At 33.7% G+C, this 19979-nt stretch overlaps 2 protein-coding genes across 2 annotated transcripts; one reads left to right on the plus strand and one right to left on the minus strand.

Moving 5' to 3' along the window:
* Positions 1-204: 204 nt before the first annotated feature.
* Positions 205-8806, plus strand: LOC148603651 (transcription factor 15-like). Its single transcript, XM_088552436.1, has 2 exons — positions 205-1337; positions 7714-8806. Exons 1-2 carry the CDS (start codon positions 864-866, stop codon positions 7771-7773), a joined length of 534 nt encoding a protein of 177 aa, XP_088408562.1. The 5' UTR covers positions 205-863; the 3' UTR covers positions 7774-8806.
* A 2166-nt stretch (positions 8807-10972) lies between these two features.
* Positions 10973-17088, minus strand: LOC148603652 (uncharacterized). The gene is made up of 3 exons (XM_088552435.1): positions 15919-17088; positions 12357-12446; positions 10973-11631 (listed from the first exon to the last, which is right to left on the minus strand). Exons 1-3 carry the CDS (start codon positions 16037-16039, stop codon positions 11006-11008), a joined length of 837 nt encoding a protein of 278 aa, XP_088408561.1. The 5' UTR covers positions 16040-17088; the 3' UTR covers positions 10973-11005.
* Between the last annotated feature and the right edge of the window lie 2891 nt (positions 17089-19979).

Here is a 19979-nt window from a genome sequence, read left to right on the forward strand (position 1 = left end):
TCTCCTGACATACTAACTGAAACTCGGAGAGTTCGTGCAATCCGTAAGGATAGTCGAAACCGGAAAAAAAACTCACAGCAGCAATGCTTAGTTTGGTTTGAGAGAAAATACAATGCACTATAGATTGTGCGCAGTGAAATCTTTTCCACACCTACAGCGTACAATACATGTATAAATGCATGTATTGGTTAAACTCAGCACACAATCCCGGCAAAGTTCATTCACTATCTGTATTAAGGACACCAGCTGGTAGCGATAATTTGCTTGACATTACAAAAATTGTTCTGAAATTGCAGAAATAATAGCATTTGACCTATCTTTAAACTCATCAGGGCATGGAATGTCCGTGGTATTAGAAATTCGAGAGAAATGTGATTAAAGTGGCCATAAAATTGACAAGCAATTGCTCTCAACAGAGACAGTAGTAGACTGATTAGTTCTTAAACCACGCCCCCTTTTAGTCGTTTTGCTCATCAACACATAAGCTGGGAACTCTATTGGAGATTATAATATATTTTGCGTATGTTTGAATTCTGGAATATGCATAATTTTTATATTTAATAAGTTTTCTCATTTCCTCTCTGAAGCGTTCTGTTTTTGTCAATAAATGTTCAAATAATATTGGGGAACAGCAGACGGAAGCTGTGTGAGACAACAGAATTAGTTTGCAACCGGAACGATGTGAAGTTTCATGGTTAGTTGAGGGACTATTGGTTAGACTGTTTTGGAACAGATGGAATTCGAATACATCTTTCCCTATAGAGGTTTCATGGGACGAGAGTCACACGGAAAGTGAATATCTTTTCCATATTCCTGAATCATAAATCTCAAGACAACAGACGGTTTATAAATAAAACAGAATTATGAAAAGATCATTAGAGCATTATCAAAAGAAAGCTAAAGAGGACACTTATTCTAGTGATAGCAATGGATCTAGTGAAGATGCATCAGGTTTCCGAAATGGTAACGGAACGTCCAAAAAACGGAAATCTCGGACTTCATCAGACGACAATGATCAGGAACAAGGCGAATTTCAGTATACGAGACCAAGAAATGCGGCGAATGCCCGAGAACGAGACAGGACTCATAGTGTTAACTCGGCCTTTATTACCCTTAGGACTTTGATTCCTACGGAGCCTGCAAACCGGAAATTGTCAAAAATTGAGACACTTAGATTGGCGACAAGTTACATTGCGCATTTAAACACAGTGTTAATGGTCGGAGCGGATTGTATTGATCAACCTTGTATAAAACACCAAGCCATGCTCCGTGGTGGAATGGACAATCTTCCGAAAACGGTGTGCACCTTCTGTCTCAGCGCTTCTCGGCTCAGAATGGTAAGTTGCAAATATAGTGTACAGTGGTGTACAGTTAAACAAATTAGTTTTTTCTAAAAATAAGAAAGCGCAAAAAGAATAGGAATGCTTGCGCGGTATATACGTAAGTACGTGGCCAGAGGTTAAGCTAAGTTCTAGTTCCTTTCTTGGTTTTTTTTTAAATTCTTGGTGTCTATTTTTCATCACTTTTGATTTCTTTTATACTAAATAAGGTGGAAATATTTAAATATTAGGGCGACAACGGCGTTGAATAGTTTATCTTTTCTGTGCTTTCAGATGTTTTATAATAATAACATCTCAAAGATATGATATCGAAGAAAGATAAATAATTATTGAGTGTTCGCTCATATGAAGTCTTTTTCAAATAAGTGATATTTATCCTTCACTATTTAATATTTCTATATTCTTTTTCTTTTAATAAGAGAAAATCCTCATCATATTTTTCGAATTTTTATCAACATATTTAAGTTTTTAGACAAATAAATGCATGACTCAAAATAGGAAGTTTGGATTATATATACTGTAAATTCAGAAATTATTTCGTGCATTAAAATTGTGAATACGTAATTTTGCCGTAAATGGGATTTCAAAGTCTTGAAAAATCCTGCATCAATAATGCTAAAAATTCCTTAATGCAATTTTAAATCATTGCGAATATAAGTCGCATCTTCCCAATATTATAAACATTACAATTATTTCTTAATTTACATGATTTTATTCTGTTCTTCACGCATCAGGTTATCTCCTTCTGATATAAATATTTTTAGTTACATTTCAATAAGATAATTTTGATTCACGTTATTATTTCCATATATTTAATAAATTTGCTGAAAAACCAAATATATAGACAAGTAACTTCTATAGGAATAAAATACGTACATCGTTTATGTTATATGTCTAAGAAAATAAACGTGTTGCAGCTGCACAAACAAAGTGGAACATAGCAAAGATTTCAGAATCCAAAATATTTCGAGCCCAATCCATAATGCAATGAAACGACGTCGCTTGTTTTTGTCTTGACAGTACCTGCCCCTGCAAAAAAACTGCAGATGTACTTCCCAAGAACATATAAAAGTACACTAAGTCATGACAAGACTGAAGTTTATTTAAATTTTTAATGCGTACAACAAACAAAAATGAATATTTTTAAAATATCAATAATCATTGCTTATGATATCATTGAATGTGACGGTACCGATATCGGAATTGTTTTTCTTGTTTTTATTTTAATACCCCAAAACAAACTTGTAGACCACTGCTGAAACATAAATGTCTGTTGGAATAGTTTTTTTCTTTCTGTTTTATAAACTAGTATAATGGGCTCTTGTAGATTGCCCTCTTTTGGTTGATGAAATTTCATTTTCTTTGAAAATACAAATAAGAAACAAGTAGGCGTTAATAACTCAAAATCTAGCCCAAGTGAAGTGACTTCGAATGGCAACAGTGTGAATATATAATCCAGCAATTCTTCACGATTTTGTTTTGTTTTGTTTTGTTTTTTTTTCGTCAATTCCAAATAAAACATAAACTGATTTTATTATGTTCACAGTGACACTCGTACTGAACCAAATATAATTGATGTTAATGTTTATATCTTTTTGAAACAAAATAACGGATGCTTTTGTTTAATAATGCAAAATGATATTAGTACTATACGAGCAAACTAGGTCTAAATGCATCACTTCTAAGCTGTACAATCCTATGAAACCGAAAAGAAAATAATACAAAAATGTATAGTGGCATAAATAACTCGGAAATACATCAATCTTTCAGCAGCAATATGTAATGTACTAATTATTCGTGCTACATTTTGAAACCATACGTCTTCTTGTCAGTAATACTTTTCTGACGGATACCGAAATGGTCGCTAATTCTTTCTGACATTATCTAAACATATCTGACACAGATCTGACAAGCTACTACCACTTCATTCAAAACGATCCGTGAAATATTATAGCAACTGGACTTTTAATTTCACGGACAAGAGATATAAATTTGTATTTATAGTTCCCAAATGCTTCCTTTGAAGATCTGAAGCGTTGGGCATTTTTTAATTTGTGAGTGCAACTAGCGTAAAGGAAATGACACCACTATTATTGCATTTAGCAAACTGTCATCACATTGTGGAGATATTTATTTTTTTTTATGATATGCTTTCTTTTCGTTTTTATCTTTGTTTTGTTTTTTTGTAATGTTTGTATTGTTTCTTCTTTTCTTGCCCATTTTGTCATTAAAAAAAAACTTCACAAAATTCATTTTTCACTAGGAGAGAATCTTTGAAATGCAAATGTATTTATCAAAATAAAAATCCCTGAGATATCAGAAGTGCAAAATTGAATAACAATATCAATAAGTCAAATATATTTCAATTCAAAATTCATTGAAAGCATGTTTTCCACTATTGATTGGCATATGAATGAAACAAATAAATTGATGTCTGTTTATAAGCGTTTGCACCAAATTGAAGATTTTAATGGTACATGCATTTCAAAACTGCAAAGTTTTATTGTACGACTGTATAAAATAAGGATTTGGTAGTGACAATGGTGGGATGTATAGTATCAATAAGAGCATTTATGTTATTTATTCCATTTTTTTAAACGCAATGCAAGATTTCGAAAGTTAACTTCCTGTTTTTAATTTTTTGCTGTTCATTCCTTTTCGTCCAATCTTTTAACTGGTAAACTTGAAGCCGGGGTCAATAATGACCGAGGCCATGGAAAATGGCGAATAGGATATTTTGACAATATAAAGCAATTTTTCAATAGAAAAGTCTGACGCATTTCATTGTAACACTCTCACAATTGGTAGGGCAATTTTGCTCTTTTACTCGCCATAGTTAAATGTCAGATATATAGTATTTCATTGTTGGAAATTACGAATATTAAGCTCTAAACTTTCAACTCAGTAAATTGACATTTTTTTCAACTACAGTAATCAATTTAATCACTTATACATTTAATACAAAAAAACTAATTATTTATTGAAGAAACACATTTCTGTGAAGTATGCTTATATCAATTTCAAGTTTCGACATATATGTAGGCGTACGTGTGCAAGTCTAGCATGTACTATATACATACGGATACCTACTTATTACATATATCATTCTGATTCTACCAAAAACAAAACAAAACAAAATAAAACAATGAGGCAAAGTAGTAACAATAAAATGATTAAAGGGAGTTCTAGTATGTTCAATTATTAAACAGGTCTATTTTAATGCCTTCTTTGTTTCAATGTTTTGATCGGCAGATAAAAGTGATGATCATGTTTTTGGTAATAGATATTGATTGTGCATTGAGAAAACTATGCGGATAAACTGATACATGTACGTAGTTATATAGTTAAAAACCGATTTTTTTACTCATACATGTATATTACCGGTATATAAGAGGTGTATCCCTTATTTTTCTACCCTTTAGGTATAAGGAAATTTCGAAGTAGTACAAGACATATATAATTGAAATAAGGGGAAAAATACACAACAAAATGTGCAAGAATAAAAAAAAACCGCGTCATAAAATTTCTGAAGAGCGGAAGCATTGTTACAATGTAAAGCTGTGGGGAACTATCATGGCGCCGGATCTTTGTTTTGTAATAAATAATAAAAAAAAAACGATACAAATAAGAATTCAAAGTAGGCAAACTATTGCTTTTATTCACATTTGTTATTTTTTTTTAATTTTGTTTTTGATGTTTTTTTATTCACTTATTTTAGTGACACAATCAGAATCGAAATGTTCTCAACCCAAAGTTAAATAAAATTACATTAGACCTTAGAAACCCATTTCTTTATATACTTATCGTGTGTGGATGGAATAGACAAACTAGCAATCAGTAAAGAAGTTTATTTGTTTGAAAGTGGCCAATGGAACATTTGAAGGCCAGAATACATTGGAATACTCGGTTACGTACCAGTATAGAAGGTTAAATCGCTGCCTTTGTGCTTTTAATTATATTTTTTAATTTAAAAAATACGAAACAAAAACTGGACCCGGTTTCGTAAAAAAATCTCAAATTGAGATTTTCTCCAAATACTTGAGTTTTTCCTCAAATATCTAATTTCAAGCAATCTGATTGGTAGACATTTCATATAGTTGAGGAAATATTTGAGGAAATCCTCAATTTGATTTTTTTTAATGAAATCCAGGCCAGTAAGGTGTACAATGTAACATAAATACATCTTAGTAGCAACACCGTTTCAAGAGACTGAAGTTTTGTAATATCTGGCTAGTTCGCCTGGTAAGTTAACCTTTCCGGTTAACTTACCGGGCGAACTAGCCAGAACTAGAAAAATAATTCTTGCTGCTTTAACCTCAAAGTAAGGTTACTTCAGGCCGCCTCGCGCACCTGTTACAATCTGCATGTACTCTTTAGCACCCTTAATCAATATTCTGGATTTGACTGATATAAAGAATTCAATCGATCATCTTTATATTGTTTATTTGTTTTTGATAGATATATTTTGACAATTTCTTTATATCAGGTGGCTATCAGTCCCTCAAAATTGTATTTGTTTGTTTTGCTTAAGCGAGTAACGACTTACTTTAGAAAGACATGGCTCAAAGTTTGAGAAACAATACTTTTGAGTCCATTTTTAAATTAATTTTTGGAGAATTGAACAAAATGTAAGTTAATTGTCCACAATATAATTATATTCGCAGTATATTTTACGAAAAAAGGATAAGACATCATGTTTATATTACAGAAAATGGAGTTCAGTTGTACTTTCCATTAGCTGCCTCTTAAAATTTGAGAAACACCTTGAATATGATGAATTTAAATTTGAAGGGTTCCGTAAAACACGTAGAGCGATGAGCTAAAATGATATACGGTCTATTTTGTCAGTTTTATTATTTTAATGTTTCAGCAAAAACAATCATCAGATCCTCAAAGATTTCAGAGCTTTCTTCAAACAGACAAATCATGATAACTTATGTATTTATGTTCATTCTGACATAAATAGTCGTTTACAGTTAAATTCATCAGCGAAAGGCGTAAAGCACAGTTGTTCACTCGGATTCCATTGGACTATTATTCGGAATATTTTGTGGGTTTAGAATGACGGATGGCAGTATTTGATTTCCGAACATCTGTTCCACAACCCGTTATAACTTATGGTCGTTGAGTTGGTTATTTGAAAACGAACAAGCTCTCTGTAACATTTATCTTCAAAAGTTTGATAAAATCGGAAACATATGTCAGATTTTGTTACAAATCTGTCAAGTCTACTGACGAACTATTTCCATTCGGAATGATAAATGAATTTGTAAACATTATGTGTTGGAAATCGTCTACAGGCGGCTGTAAAAGTGCAAACTGCGTCTTGCTTACGTATGAAGCGTATTATTTACGATGCTTTGACTAAATGTTTTACGTTAAGTTTTAATGTCAGTGACATGCCAGTCTAAGAAGTTCGGATGACGTCACTTGTCTTAGGTTGAAGGGTATCATAAAATATGTCACTTCGTTTGACAGGGTCTTATAACTACAGAAGAAGAATTAATAAGAAAGCGTATTTCCTACGCCTAAGCACTATAAAGCTTTTGTCTCTACGTTTATCTTCAATATTGGTAATAAATCTAAATAACTGCTTTTTAAAAAAATCGTAAGAAGCTATATGTTCCTTTTATATATCTCTGCTACCAAAGGGAACACTGAAATTACCGAGAAGATCTCGTTTGACGGTTGGCTGCAAATGAGCTCCAATACGACCGGCATTAACACGTGGCGTTAGATTTCTGTCTTCAGCCATCGGAAAATGCATGTCAGTAATTCCTTTGAGGCAACGAGTAAAACAACAATCACAAAAAGCCAAACAATGTCATTAAGGAACTAATTGTTTAACAAAATGATCTTAACACCTGGGTGTAGCACCTGAGTCTATGCATCGATGCAGATTTAGAAATGCTGTTACTTACAATTTTTACTTCCTAATCATTTTTGAGTTAATTGGATAAACTAATTAATTATTATGACAGAGTTTCTGTCAGTAACTTTTATTTATAAATAAGATTAAATATGATGAACACAATGTTTTGTTTAACATAGCCGCACTGTATACATCAAATACAGTAACGTACATTAAGTTAGGGACAAAATAAGTGTGACATATCAGGGATAAAGCCAGACAGTTTAATAGACGAAGAATAAAAAATGAAAACTTTTTCAAGGATAATATTTGTATAATTATGGAAAAAAAACTTACCACAAAATCAACAGTTTTCTTACAAAAAGAGAGCGGGCAAACCGCGACACCCCACCCTGTATCTGCATATCATGAAATATGGAAGATATTTTGTTGGTGCTGTTTAATGCAAACGCGCCATTTTATAAATTTGATTTTAAAGAAAATGTTTCTGTTTCGTTTTAGATACGTCCAGAAAGTTGTATGTACAAAGACATTCGAGTATCTATGCAGTCAAGGAGGTGATGAACAGATTTTGTATGCAATTGTATAGGAGGAGGTGACCAGTTTTTGATATTTAGGACTCGTATTTGGAATAAGAGAAAAATAAATCATGTCCATATTGACTGCACGGATTACATGTTGAGCAAGTCATGACGATAAGATTTTAACATCTATGTATTATTTTATCACTTGGTCCAAAGTTTTGTCTCGACTTGATGTTGGAAATCCTCTAAATGAAATATGAAATACGTTATAGTATAATAACTATGCCCCATGGAGCTCATGTACCACATAATCATACAATTACAATCCAATTACTGTATCATATTTATACGTAGTTAAAGAGATGTCCATTTGAAATCTTTGAAAGATTGGCATGTGCTTTGTATTCCAACTTAATATGATAGGCTCAGAAAAAAATGAAAATAAATATATCATGGCTTACTTGTTCAAGACTGGAAAAAAGTAAGATGATTTTTTCTTATTTTTGTATTCAAACACTGCTTATGTAGGAAAAAGTGTCTTCAATCAACTTAGATAAAAAAAAGTTCTCGTAAAACATTGAAAAATAGATTTTCTGGCTATTGAACATTATATGACCCGCCCCGCCTCCATCTCCAGGGGCGGATCCAGGATTTTCTATTAGGGGGACGCACAGTTAGAAGCTCGCCGAGCGGAGCGAATAAAGAAAATTTTGAGGTTAAATTTTTGAAAATTTTAAATATACCATAAGTCAGATGATTAGTAATCACGTTGAATGATACTGTTTTGTATACTTTGAATGTTAAAACGGATTGAATGCGACGACATTAATTTTCATCGTCTCTTCAGATACTTTATTAAACTGAGGACAACCCATGCTTTGCAAATTTTAGGGAGGGCGTACGCCGGCCACGCCCCCGCCTGAATCCTCAACTGATCTCGGAATTAAATGGTTGTCTCCATTGATACCCATATATTTTTCTTGAAACGTACATGTGTTTACTAGTATATGAAAACAACTTTGTAATGTACTATTATGTTCTAAATTATAAAATAAGAAACTTAAAGTAAATGATATGTGTTCGTAATCTGCCTACAAAATTCACCGCAGTACACAGGACACGGAAATACTCAGGTGTTGGTCCAATCAGGTTCACTGTACCACCGTATACAGGACACTGGAATACTCAGGTGTTGGGTCAAACAGATTCACTGTAAACAGTAATCAGGACACTGGAATACTTAGGTGTTGGGTCAAACAGGTTCACTGTACACAGTATACTGGACATTGGAATACTCAGGTGTTGGGTCAAACAGATTCACTGTACCAGAGTACATAGGTCACTGAAATATTCAGGTGAACAGGTTTACTATGTATCACAATATACAGGACCCTAGAATACTCAGGTATTGGGTCAATCAGGTTTACTGTATCACAGTATACTGGACACTGGAATACTCAGGTGTTAGGTCAAGCAGGTTTACTGTATCACAGTATACAGGACACTGGAATACTAATACTGAAGTGTTGGGTCAAACAGGTTTACTGTATCACAGTATACGGGACACTGGAATACTCAGGTGTTGGGTCAGATAGGTTTACTGTATCACAGTTTATTAACTGATGACTTAAAATACAATGTAAATTGCCCCTTTGATACAACAGGAGGTTTTAGCAACCATAATTTATACAGAGCCATTGCCCTGTATTAATTTAATACAGGGCACATGCCCTGTATTAATTCTGGCCCTGTATAAAAGTTAAACTTGTCCGCCATTTTGTTTGAAACAGACTATAGGAAATATGTCATACTGAGCTGTATTTAAAGGTTTGTACAGATAACTCCTGTTATTTTAAGTCATCAGTTAATAAAGGGATCATAAAATGGTTATTTTCATATTAATCCTGTATTATAACCATTTAATAACCCTATAATACAGGACACTGGAGTGCTCATGTGTTGAAATGATATAGGAGTCTCAACCCGAGATTCCCATTTCACTCTTAGGGTCACCGAACCGCGGGGTGATACAAGTCGAGTGTTTATACAGCATGTGATACAGATTTTAACATGTCATGTTCATTATATCATATATTTTAACCAAACTTCAAGTATGGTCTGTGAAGGGATGCGATAAAAAGTATGCGATATAGGCCTAGGGGTGTGATATAGGGTATGCGATATAGGTCTAGGGGTGTGATATAGGGTATGCGATATAGGTCTAGGGGTGTGATATAGGGTATGCGATATAGGTCTAGGATTGTGATATAGGGTATGCGATATAGGTCTAGAGGTGTGATATAGGGTATGCGATATAGGGTAGATGAAATAGAGTTGAAACACACAATTATAACGCATATACATGTACAAAAAAGTTGTATTTTAATCTAAATGTATGATATACATGTATATAGTATATTACTTTATTCTGAGGACAAAGGTATACAGAAAAACATATTAACGTATCATTAAATTATGCAATTGTTGAGTAAATAGACAGTTGCAGTGAAAATTAGAGAGAATCCAGTTTCATATTAATAACTTAAATAAATTTACAGCTTTGCTGCTTTCGGTTCATGACAAAATTGAACTTTAGAATGTTAGGATGTAAATATATGGCCAGGTTCTACTACCGTCTTTAACTTCTTGCAGGTACATGTATATTCATGTATCATAGCATGATTCGACTTACAGTCAAAAAAAAATTTCACTTGTTGTCTTGGATGGATGTAGTTTATCACGATTACAGCTAATTTCGATTATATTTTTACCCCACCACCGGGCATAGATTATTTGTTTTCTCTGAGTGGAAAACACTGACAACTTAGTTACAATACAAGAAATATCAAAAAGGGCTTACCGATGATTCCTGTTTTTTGTCACAGTGGTGTTCCGACCGTCGCATTATTGATTTTTCCTCATATTATCTCATGTACTTCGATTATCATTTCTGGTATTTGTCATTTTTTTTCTTTTTAATTTTGCTTCTTACAATGGGATTTCTTTACATGCCTAGAGGTCAAATATTAACTCAGTCTGATATAGATAATCCCCGATATCTGTTTTTTTTTTATATTTGTTTTTATTTGTTTCTTTGTTATTATTATTTTTATATATGTTACTGTCTTTTTTCTGACCGTGTGGTTTGTTTCTGCAATTTGTTTGTTTGTTTACACCATTGTTTACCCGGTGAATTAGTGCGTTCATATACTACGCGAAGAAAGATAACTCAAAAATAATTATTACTCTTTATGAACAACAAGACCAATTTATTTCATAACAAATTTTCCTAACAAAAATAAGCACAAAGTGGACGATAAAAACACCGCTACGTTTTTCCTACTAATCAATTGAGAATGTGCACTATTGTAAGATTTTCTATATTCTGTGTATGGAATAATCAAATGAAATACATCCGGAATAACAAATCCAAGATTTCTCATTCTCTGAAATGTTCTTCCACTCATTAGAAATAACTGCATGAAAAACTGGTCTAGTCCACCAATTAATATATGCACTACATTTATTGAGAAAACAAACAGCAACAAGGACGGAGTAATTCGACATTTCGTAGAACACATGCGCAGAACAACTGCTGTAGATATCACTTCCGTTACTGTGAAGAAAAGTTGATGGACAAACTGAGTGTAAAAATCATCATTCAAGTAATTAAGGTAGCCCCACCATGAATAATAATGGGGATGTATATTAACCAGTATCAAAAATAACATCGAAAGGCGCAGAGTTCCTGCTGAATATAGCCGTAAGATATATTTTACAACCTCGTATCCGCACAAGACAGCGGCCATTGTAATAAACCACATCCCAAGTGTCTGTGGTGTTGCATTAAAGTACACGTGTTTATATCCAATGTGTCTCCCATTTTCGTATGATCCTAAAAATATAACGAAACTTTAATTATAAGACACACATTTACAGCAGATTCAGTGGTACCGTAATACTTCGATTAAAAAACAAAAATGTGGAACGATGGCCTTCCTGTTAGCTGATGTGCTAGTGTTACAGTCGTGGTAGTGTGACTCAAAAGGTGGGGAGATTTGGCAGGACGGTCTACCTGCGTTGGCGAACGATATTTTTGTGAGTCAAATCATGCTCTCCCGTAACGGTTACAAAAACAAATACCTCAGACATGTAATAATTATCAATTATTTTTTAAGGTTTAAACTATTTCTGGATAAAATTCTATCACTGGTCTGAATCGTAAACTTCAGGCCCCAGCGCCACAAAATTTGAAAAATTACTTAAAATTCTTAACAGTTTGTGACGTCATCAATTTCAAATACACTGATCGGAGTTACCATTGATGTCAAGAATATTCTCAGACTTAAGTATTTTTTTTTCAGTTTGTGGCGCTGGACGCAGCTGGGTGGTTGATTTTGGCGAAGGGCGGGAATTTTACCTCTTCCTAGGATAAAAATATTAATGTTGTAGAAAATTTGGGCAAAAATGATCAAAAGATGACCCGGACTACTTTTTTGTGAATTTCAGGAACGGAAACCCCCTTTTTCACAAATATTCTGAATCCTTCCTTAGAATATGTTTAGAAAAACCCCATGTAATTATTCAAATTTCATGAAAGGATAGAATGCAAAAGATTACCTTTGAAGACTGTGTCCCAACAGTTACACGTACAGTTGTTCCTGTGTACTGGCTTTTTATCAGGAACCCATATCTTAGAATATATAATGCCTGAAAAATTCATATAAAAGCAAATTTGTAAAACGATAAAAGAAAAAAATACATTATGACCTGATGATGCTACTTGGACCTCAGATAATGTGAAAAAGTTAATGGTTAAAGTTTCTAAATACTGAGATACCCTACAGATTCTGCTGGAACCTCTCCCTCTGGAAAATTGTCTTAACCGCTATCGAATCTGGTCTTAACTTTCTAATGATGTCACGAAGCCGGGTGACGTCTTGCAGGTGTGTTTCAAACTACTTGTGATTATAGATACTATATACTAACAAATTAGATGTGCGTCAATCTTTCATTACCATCTATCCTACTTGTGAAATATGGTTACTTCAAGTATTTATACTTGTGTGGAATGTCATAAGAGCACTATATTAGTATGGAATGTTATACAGTACTATACTAGTAGGGAATGTTATGCAGTATTATACAAGTATGGTATGTTATGTAGTACTGTACAAGTAGGGAATGTTATGCAGTACTATACTAGTATGGTATGTTATACAATACTATACAAGTATGGAATGTTATACAGTACTATACAAGTATGGAATGTTATACAGTACTATACAAGTATGGAATGTTATACAGTACTATACAAAGTTTCACAACAACTACATTGTATAAGGATGCATGCGTTACAATGTATTTGGAGACTGGTAAAATATGAACTTCCTCATATATTGCAATTAAAATATTTGTCAAACCAACCATTAACTGATTTCAGCCAACTGTTTGCTAAAAATACAATACTTGACACGATCGTTGTAGTTATTTTATTTTCTTGTTACCTGTGGATGCGGAATGTTTTGTAACTAAAAGCCTAATGAGCACATGTACACGGGGTCATGACCTATTTTGACCGGGGGACGGGGGCTCTTTTTTCCGATTTTTCAACCAAAAGAGTTTCTGCTTAATAATCATTGACCTTCCATTTTTATAACTAGGTTACTACTTCTCATTGACTTTTGCAATTTTACTATCGAGCTGTTTTACGATTTATTGATGAAAATCGGAAAAAACGGGGCAAAGTATGTCATGACCCAGTGTACCTGTGCCAATGAGGTAAAATCTTAAGCATCGTACGTGCACGAGGTTAGATCGATGTTGATTAACACAAGCAATGGCTTTTCTTCAAATCTAGCAGTCTCTTAGCTTTATCTAATGTTTAGAATAAAATTTTGTTCAACTTTTGTTATATCGAACCTATTGGTATTCTGATGGCAAACATAGGAATTTTCTATATATAGTTGAATTTACTATATGCCCAATGTAGAAAAAGCCCACGATATAATGCTGTATCGTGTATTTTCGGTCGATTCCGTATATCTCCGTAACATGTTTCCTAGGTTTAACTAGTGAAGAGATGCCAAGAAAGAATGATATTCTCTAAGTCGTTCTTATCGTTGATAGAGGAGAGAACAACATGCACAAGGGAGACTCCAGGAACTTATAAAAGGGGTCCAACCAAGAAGCTAATAAAAAGAGGTTCCGAGCTATAATTTGCTCATCATCGTTGTCCATATTTTTCAAAGTATTAAATTTACAAAATTTTACAACCTCACAAACCCTCCTCTTGAATCCGCCAATGACTGATATTAACACTTAAATAAATGCTTAGTACATGTAATATTGGAAAATCAAGGAAACCAGGATTTGAACGGCAATCAGTAGAATATAATCCAAGGATAACGTCTAGGATAAAACAAGTTTCAATAGAAACAGCTTATGACATATCAGTATAGAATCGAACAAGCCACACAGATCAAATCAGAATCCATGGACGTAAATTTCAATTCAGGGAGAGAACAATAACCGGATGATACAGGGAAGGTCTGGAACGAAACAATATATGTAAAACAGTCAAAAATCAAAGTAATATGAAAAACAACTTGTATGTTTACAAGGGTCAAAGAGGGTTTAATCAAATAAGATAAGTAACCGGTTGGGCATCATACATGGTGTGAATGAAGCAGTTCAATGTGCTTGTAAGAGTAGATGGTTAAACGTACATGGTGTGAATGAAGCAGTTCAACGTGCTTGTAAGAGTAGATGGTTAAACTTACAAGGTGTGAATGAAGCAGTTCAATGTGCTTGTAAGAGTAGATGGTTAAACTTACAAGGTGTGAATGAAGCAGTTCAATGTGCTTGTAAGAGTAGATGGTTAAACGTACATGGTGTGAATGAAGCAGTTCAATGTGCTTGTAAGAGTAGATGGTTAAACTTACATAGTGTGAATGGAGCAGTTCAATGTGCTTGTAAGAGTAGATGGTTAAACTTTTGGTTTAACATTATATGTAAGAGTCCAAGAGGAGCAGGGATACCACAATTAGTACAGTCATGTACAATGAAATGATCAAAATACAGAGGCGAATTTAGAAATTTATAAAAGGTGTTCTATCCAGAATTTTATAAAAGGAGTAACTTTTAAGGTTATCATATCCGCATTTTTGTCCAACTTTTACACAAAATTAAACACAATGTTCAACAAAAAGGAATTTTAAATTCAAAACCCTTCTCCTGGATCCACTAAAGTTACATGCACAAAAAGTCACCTTCATTTAATGGAACTTTCTATTAAATTAAAAGCAAATTTTCATAAATCAAAAGTGAATGCTAGCTTCATCACGAAATGGATGATCAAAACCAGTTTCAATCAATACTGTAACGAAATTCAGGTTTATATAGTTTTTTTTCCGTATTTTCTATAGATACAATTAGCTTGATATGTACCGATCGCCCGCCCCCTTTCCTTTTCATAACCATTATATTTCTGTCTGATTCGTCCATCCTATAAATTTTGTATTTGTCCCAGTTTCTGTGCTCAATTATCAAAATAACACAGGGGGTTGCATTATATTATACCAATACCGCTTAATCTCACTCAGACAAATAAAAAAGAAAGGGTGGTTAGAACCGTCCGTGCCTCATGAGCCTGTTGTACTTCAAAACTGTATATGTCTTTTTTTTAAACCAAAAGTCACTTTTTTTGTAATTAATAGCACGGTACCTTACTAGTCATATTACATGAGACTTCGTAGTTGCGAAACGTTCTTTATCTGGATGTTTTATTCATGTTGCGCAAATGAACATCCGAAATGAAGCATATCGCACAACTTCAAAGTCATAGGTTATAGTACTTGTTACAGGAACTTTACATTGCATATGTAAAAGTAAATGCATGTAGATGTTCTGGGTCATTCGTTCCTTAAAACCAACAGGATAGGACCAAGAATATCTTTAAAGGGGTGAGATTTGTAGGAAGAATGGGGGTCCAGGCTGTCCTAATTGTTCCAAATTACGCACGGAATCTATAAATCTTTATACCAAAAAGGGACTGGAACACCCCTCCCCCGTATTCGCCACTGCATAAAAAGAAATAGATCTCTCCAAATAACTGACAGACCTCGCATATTTGTAAATAGCACCACTCACTGCTGCATCCTTCAAACGTAATGAGACTTACCGATATGTATGTATGGAATTATCACTAGAAGTAGAAATCCAATAAGTCCATGAGAAACATGAGAACGACACACACTTATCAATCTGGTTCGTTTCTCCACCATTTTAAGTCTTGTAAGCATTCGATACCATTTCCAGTCAATTATACACAACAATGTACAATGTCTTAAAATGTCATTTAGTTCATTTCCGAATCGATATTTCTCATCACACTAGAATCTCGATCACGGACATCCTTTTTCCTGACCTCGTGTATGACGACGTTGTGTTGATCATGATTACGATGGTCGCTACACATATGTGTAACTTAAGAATTAAACATTATTTAAACCACCCGCATTAAAAAGAAGTGGAAAGTTCTATTGTTATACCCCAAAGTTAAACCGCACACTCAATATTGTTTTTTTTTTACATTTTTCTGCATATGTTGAAGTAAAACGTACTATAATTAAAAAAAAATAACTCTCTATGTTAAGGGTATGTAAATACGGAAATGTATTAGCGTCACCTAAACTTTTTTTTTATTTAATGAATGTTTTAACAGGTTGCAAGTAATAACCTGTTTATAAAAAAACTGTTAACTGGCTCTAACCAGGTATAACCAATTCAACAATTAAAAACATTAAAAAAATTAATTTCAAATTGAGTCAAATCCTAATAGTTGATAAAACGTGATTTTGAATCGCGGAGTGGGGACCGGTCGACGTTAATGACGTAACAGTTCCAAAGCAAATCAAACAAATCTGCAATGTTCAAAAAAGTTTGTTTGTTTGTTTGTTTGTTGGGGTTTAACGTCCGAGCAGCAATATTTCAGCTATATTCAGACAATGAACATGAAATGGATGATAAAATGAACATGAAATGAAAAAAAAGGATGGGTCACAAGGATAATAGGGTCGACAAATTTTGATTGCCACTGGAAAAAAGGGGGATGGGTAAGGTCGGGCAATTTAGCCTCCTGTGGCGGAGCGCAAAGGTTCCTACTCCTATCGAATACCACAGCAGGGTTCTTTAACGTGCGAGGAACGTGGCATCTTTCCCAACACGGTGCACCACTATGGTTTGCGGTCAGGTTTTCCGTATTATAGCCTGACAACCCCAGCATGTAACACGCCAGGGGTACCCCATTCCACCACCTGGGGCACACATCCCAGTTGCTCTGTGGGCAGAGCGCCTAGCCCCCGGCTAGGTTTCTGAGCACTATTTAATCGCCTTTTACGACAAGCTTAACGCTGCTGCAGGCCTATTCGTTTAACACCCGGACCTGCACGGGGCTGTTCAAAAAAGAAACAACCAATCACATTGCATGTTACTATCAAATTAAATCATTGGTTAGTAGTGTAAAGTTTGTGTTATAACGCAGAGTTTTGTATATAAACATCAAACGTGGAATATTCGTCACAGATACGTTTCAAAGACGAATAGTCTGAATACATAGCTAAATAAAAACTACCCCAGTGCAGTGACTTTTGACACAAATTGAAAATTTACTACCCCTGGCACTTAGGCGTTTGGAACTTGTCTTTCAATATATTTACTGAATTTCTTTTAAAAAAACTTAGAAGTTCAATAGTTATCGAATGAAATTAGTCTAAAAAAGGGTTCACATTTAGACTGTCCCCATGTTTAACACATATTCCTCGGTAATGGTAAATAATAGATCAAATTTACCGACATACCTCTCAAATATCCAAATTAGCTCCACCTTTTGGTGGAAAAACATTCTGATCCTTTAACAAAATAAAATCTACAGACCCTTGAAATTGACGTTTTTTGGAACCCTTCAACTCCTTACTACTCGAGAACGGTAAGAGATATCGCAAATCTGATTGACAAACACAGGCAGGGATGCTCTTGAGGAGTTTAATGGAACAAAATTTGTCGAAATAGGACCTCAAATAAAATAGTTGATTTTTTGGATGTTGTTCTACTTGACCCGGTAGCTTTCAAATAGCCTACTATAAATCAAATCTGTTGATAAATTATTTCGACAGAATTTGAAATTGAAAAGGAACACAATAAAGAGATAATCATCAAACGAAGATTAAAAATATACAGTTGTTTCATATAACACCACTGGCCCTATTTCTGAAACGGTATAAGGCCACAGACCTCCATATAGGAACCTTTCTTAAGTGATTAGAATAGAATAAAATAAAAATAGAATAGAATATAAAAGAATAGAATAATTTATCAAAACCAACTATCGGCCATTTCAGGCATATACAACATACATATATAATTACCTATGATTTTAAAACTTACAAATACAATGCAATTACGGTGTGGAACAAAAATTGTAAAACAAAAAAAATTGAAAATTTTTTTTAACATTATTACACAGGAGCATGGTTATTATAGGGAATTTTGGTATCATTTCTTTCTTTTGGAGATAAATATATGAAGTTTATAAGTTGGTTGATTACCTCGTCATTTTCGTTTATCATTAACCAAATCAATTTATCTCGTTGTGATAAAAGGGCAAAATTTGAACAATAGTTGTGTAAAAAGTTAAAGAATGTTTGACTACCATATTTTACATACTTTTACATTCAAGTAGGAAATGAATTTCATCTTCGATGCAATTAGCATCACACAGATTGCATTCTCTGTCATCTAACTGTCTGTTTTTCTTATTTAGAAACGACCTCTCTCTGTTTCTAATGAGTAAGTAACATTGTAGTAAACTTTGCGTAATATCGCAAAACAAGAAATTTAGGTGACGCTAATACGCTTCCGTATGTAAATACCTTCCGAGCCTAAATATCAATTCGTATTACTTTTGAACATTGTAAATAACCCAATGGATTATAAAGCGATAAAACTGTCGACATACATAAATTATACACAGTCATTTTAGGACAAATACTACAATTTTAAAATGAACTAAATTCCCAATCGTTTTAAGGAAATATAATTTTTACCGACAGGGGCTCTCCTCATATCTTATTAATGAAAACAGAATATAAAATTGATCCACCCTCTAAAGCTGATTAAGAAAAAATGATCCCAGCTCTTGTCCTTCTGAACAAAAAGAACGGCACCCCTTCATTGTTGTGGAATTCTTTAAATGAAATGTTTCCAGGTCCCTGCCTCCCTACCTGAATGAGTTGTCACAAAAGTTTGACATCACCATCATCATCATACGCTACTCTACTTAATCATCATCATTTTCATCAATATCATCCTTATCCTTTTTTTGGTACTCTTGTTTCTTTTCTCATCATTTTCATCCATTGTTTCTGTTTTTCAATCATAATTTGTATTAAAACTTCTAAGCTGACCTTGTAACTGACTGGATATTATGGAAATGTGTCTTCCCGGAAAAAACACAGTAATCAAGTACTGTGTGAAAATGAGAGACATTAGACAGGAAAGTCTTGATAGGCGAGCGCCAATTTGGAAAAAAGGCCTCCTGTTAAGGTTTTTAATGCACCTACCTAACACATGGCTAATTTTGGTATGCATTGAAAGAAAATTCATCATAGCTTAAGCTTTGATTGGTCGTAAAAGTTTCCCGTTTCTTTAAAATCTCACGAGATCAAAGATATGCCGAAAAGCTTGTAATTATAGAGAGATTCAATTCTATATAGTTTTTAACTTTTGATGCTGAATTATTTCTTTTCTTACTAGAAAGATAAAACATTGTCCAAAAAATGAGAAAATCATGATAAAAACAATTTTACAGTATAAATAATGCAACGACATTATTGTCGACTCCCCTTAAAACAGCACAAAACATTATATTACTTTAGATTTCTTATCAAAATAGTCTATTAGAATTTTCATAAGTCTTTCTTAATCTTACTTTTAATAAATTTAAGCGATTTATTCACTTAATGAAGACCAATGATGCGACTTAATATTTTTCCAAGCCTTTCAAATAAAAAGCAGTGGAGTTGTCTTCCGGATTGTTTTTCGTGTTTATCCCGGCCTCGATTTGTTCATTGTGTAAATTGAAATATTCCTTAAAAAGACATAGTACTTGCGTATCATGATCGAGTTTTAGTCGCGTTGAATGCATACCCCGCCTCAGAAACGTATACAAAGTCAGTAAATTGA

Source organism: Perna viridis, chromosome 11 (genome assembly GCF_037379345.1).
Source record: "Perna viridis isolate PV_CMFRI_1.1 ecotype Kerala chromosome 11, ASM3737934v1, whole genome shotgun sequence".
Taxonomy (NCBI): Eukaryota; Metazoa; Mollusca; class Bivalvia; order Mytilida; family Mytilidae; genus Perna; species Perna viridis.

What these genes read in the sequence shown, in the direction of transcription:
- LOC148603652 (XM_088552435.1), bottom strand. Translation starts at nt 16,039, where the DNA reads ATGCTTACAAGACTTAAAATGGTGGAGAAACGAACCAGATTGATAAGT. An exon ending in AATTCCATACATACATATCG is followed by an intron (nt 12,447 to 15,918) that starts GTAAGTCTCATT and finishes TGAATTTTTCAG; the next exon opens with GCATTATATATTCTAAGATA. An exon ending in TTGGGACACAGTCTTCAAAG is followed by an intron (nt 11,632 to 12,356) that starts GTAATCTTTTGC and finishes TTATATTTTTAG; the next exon opens with GATCATACGAAAATGGGAGA.
- LOC148603651 (XM_088552436.1), top strand. Translation starts at nt 864, where the DNA reads ATGAAAAGATCATTAGAGCATTATCAAAAGAAAGCTAAAGAGGACACT. An exon ending in GCGCTTCTCGGCTCAGAATG is followed by an intron (nt 1,338 to 7,713) that starts GTAAGTTGCAAA and finishes GTTTCGTTTTAG; the next exon opens with ATACGTCCAGAAAGTTGTAT.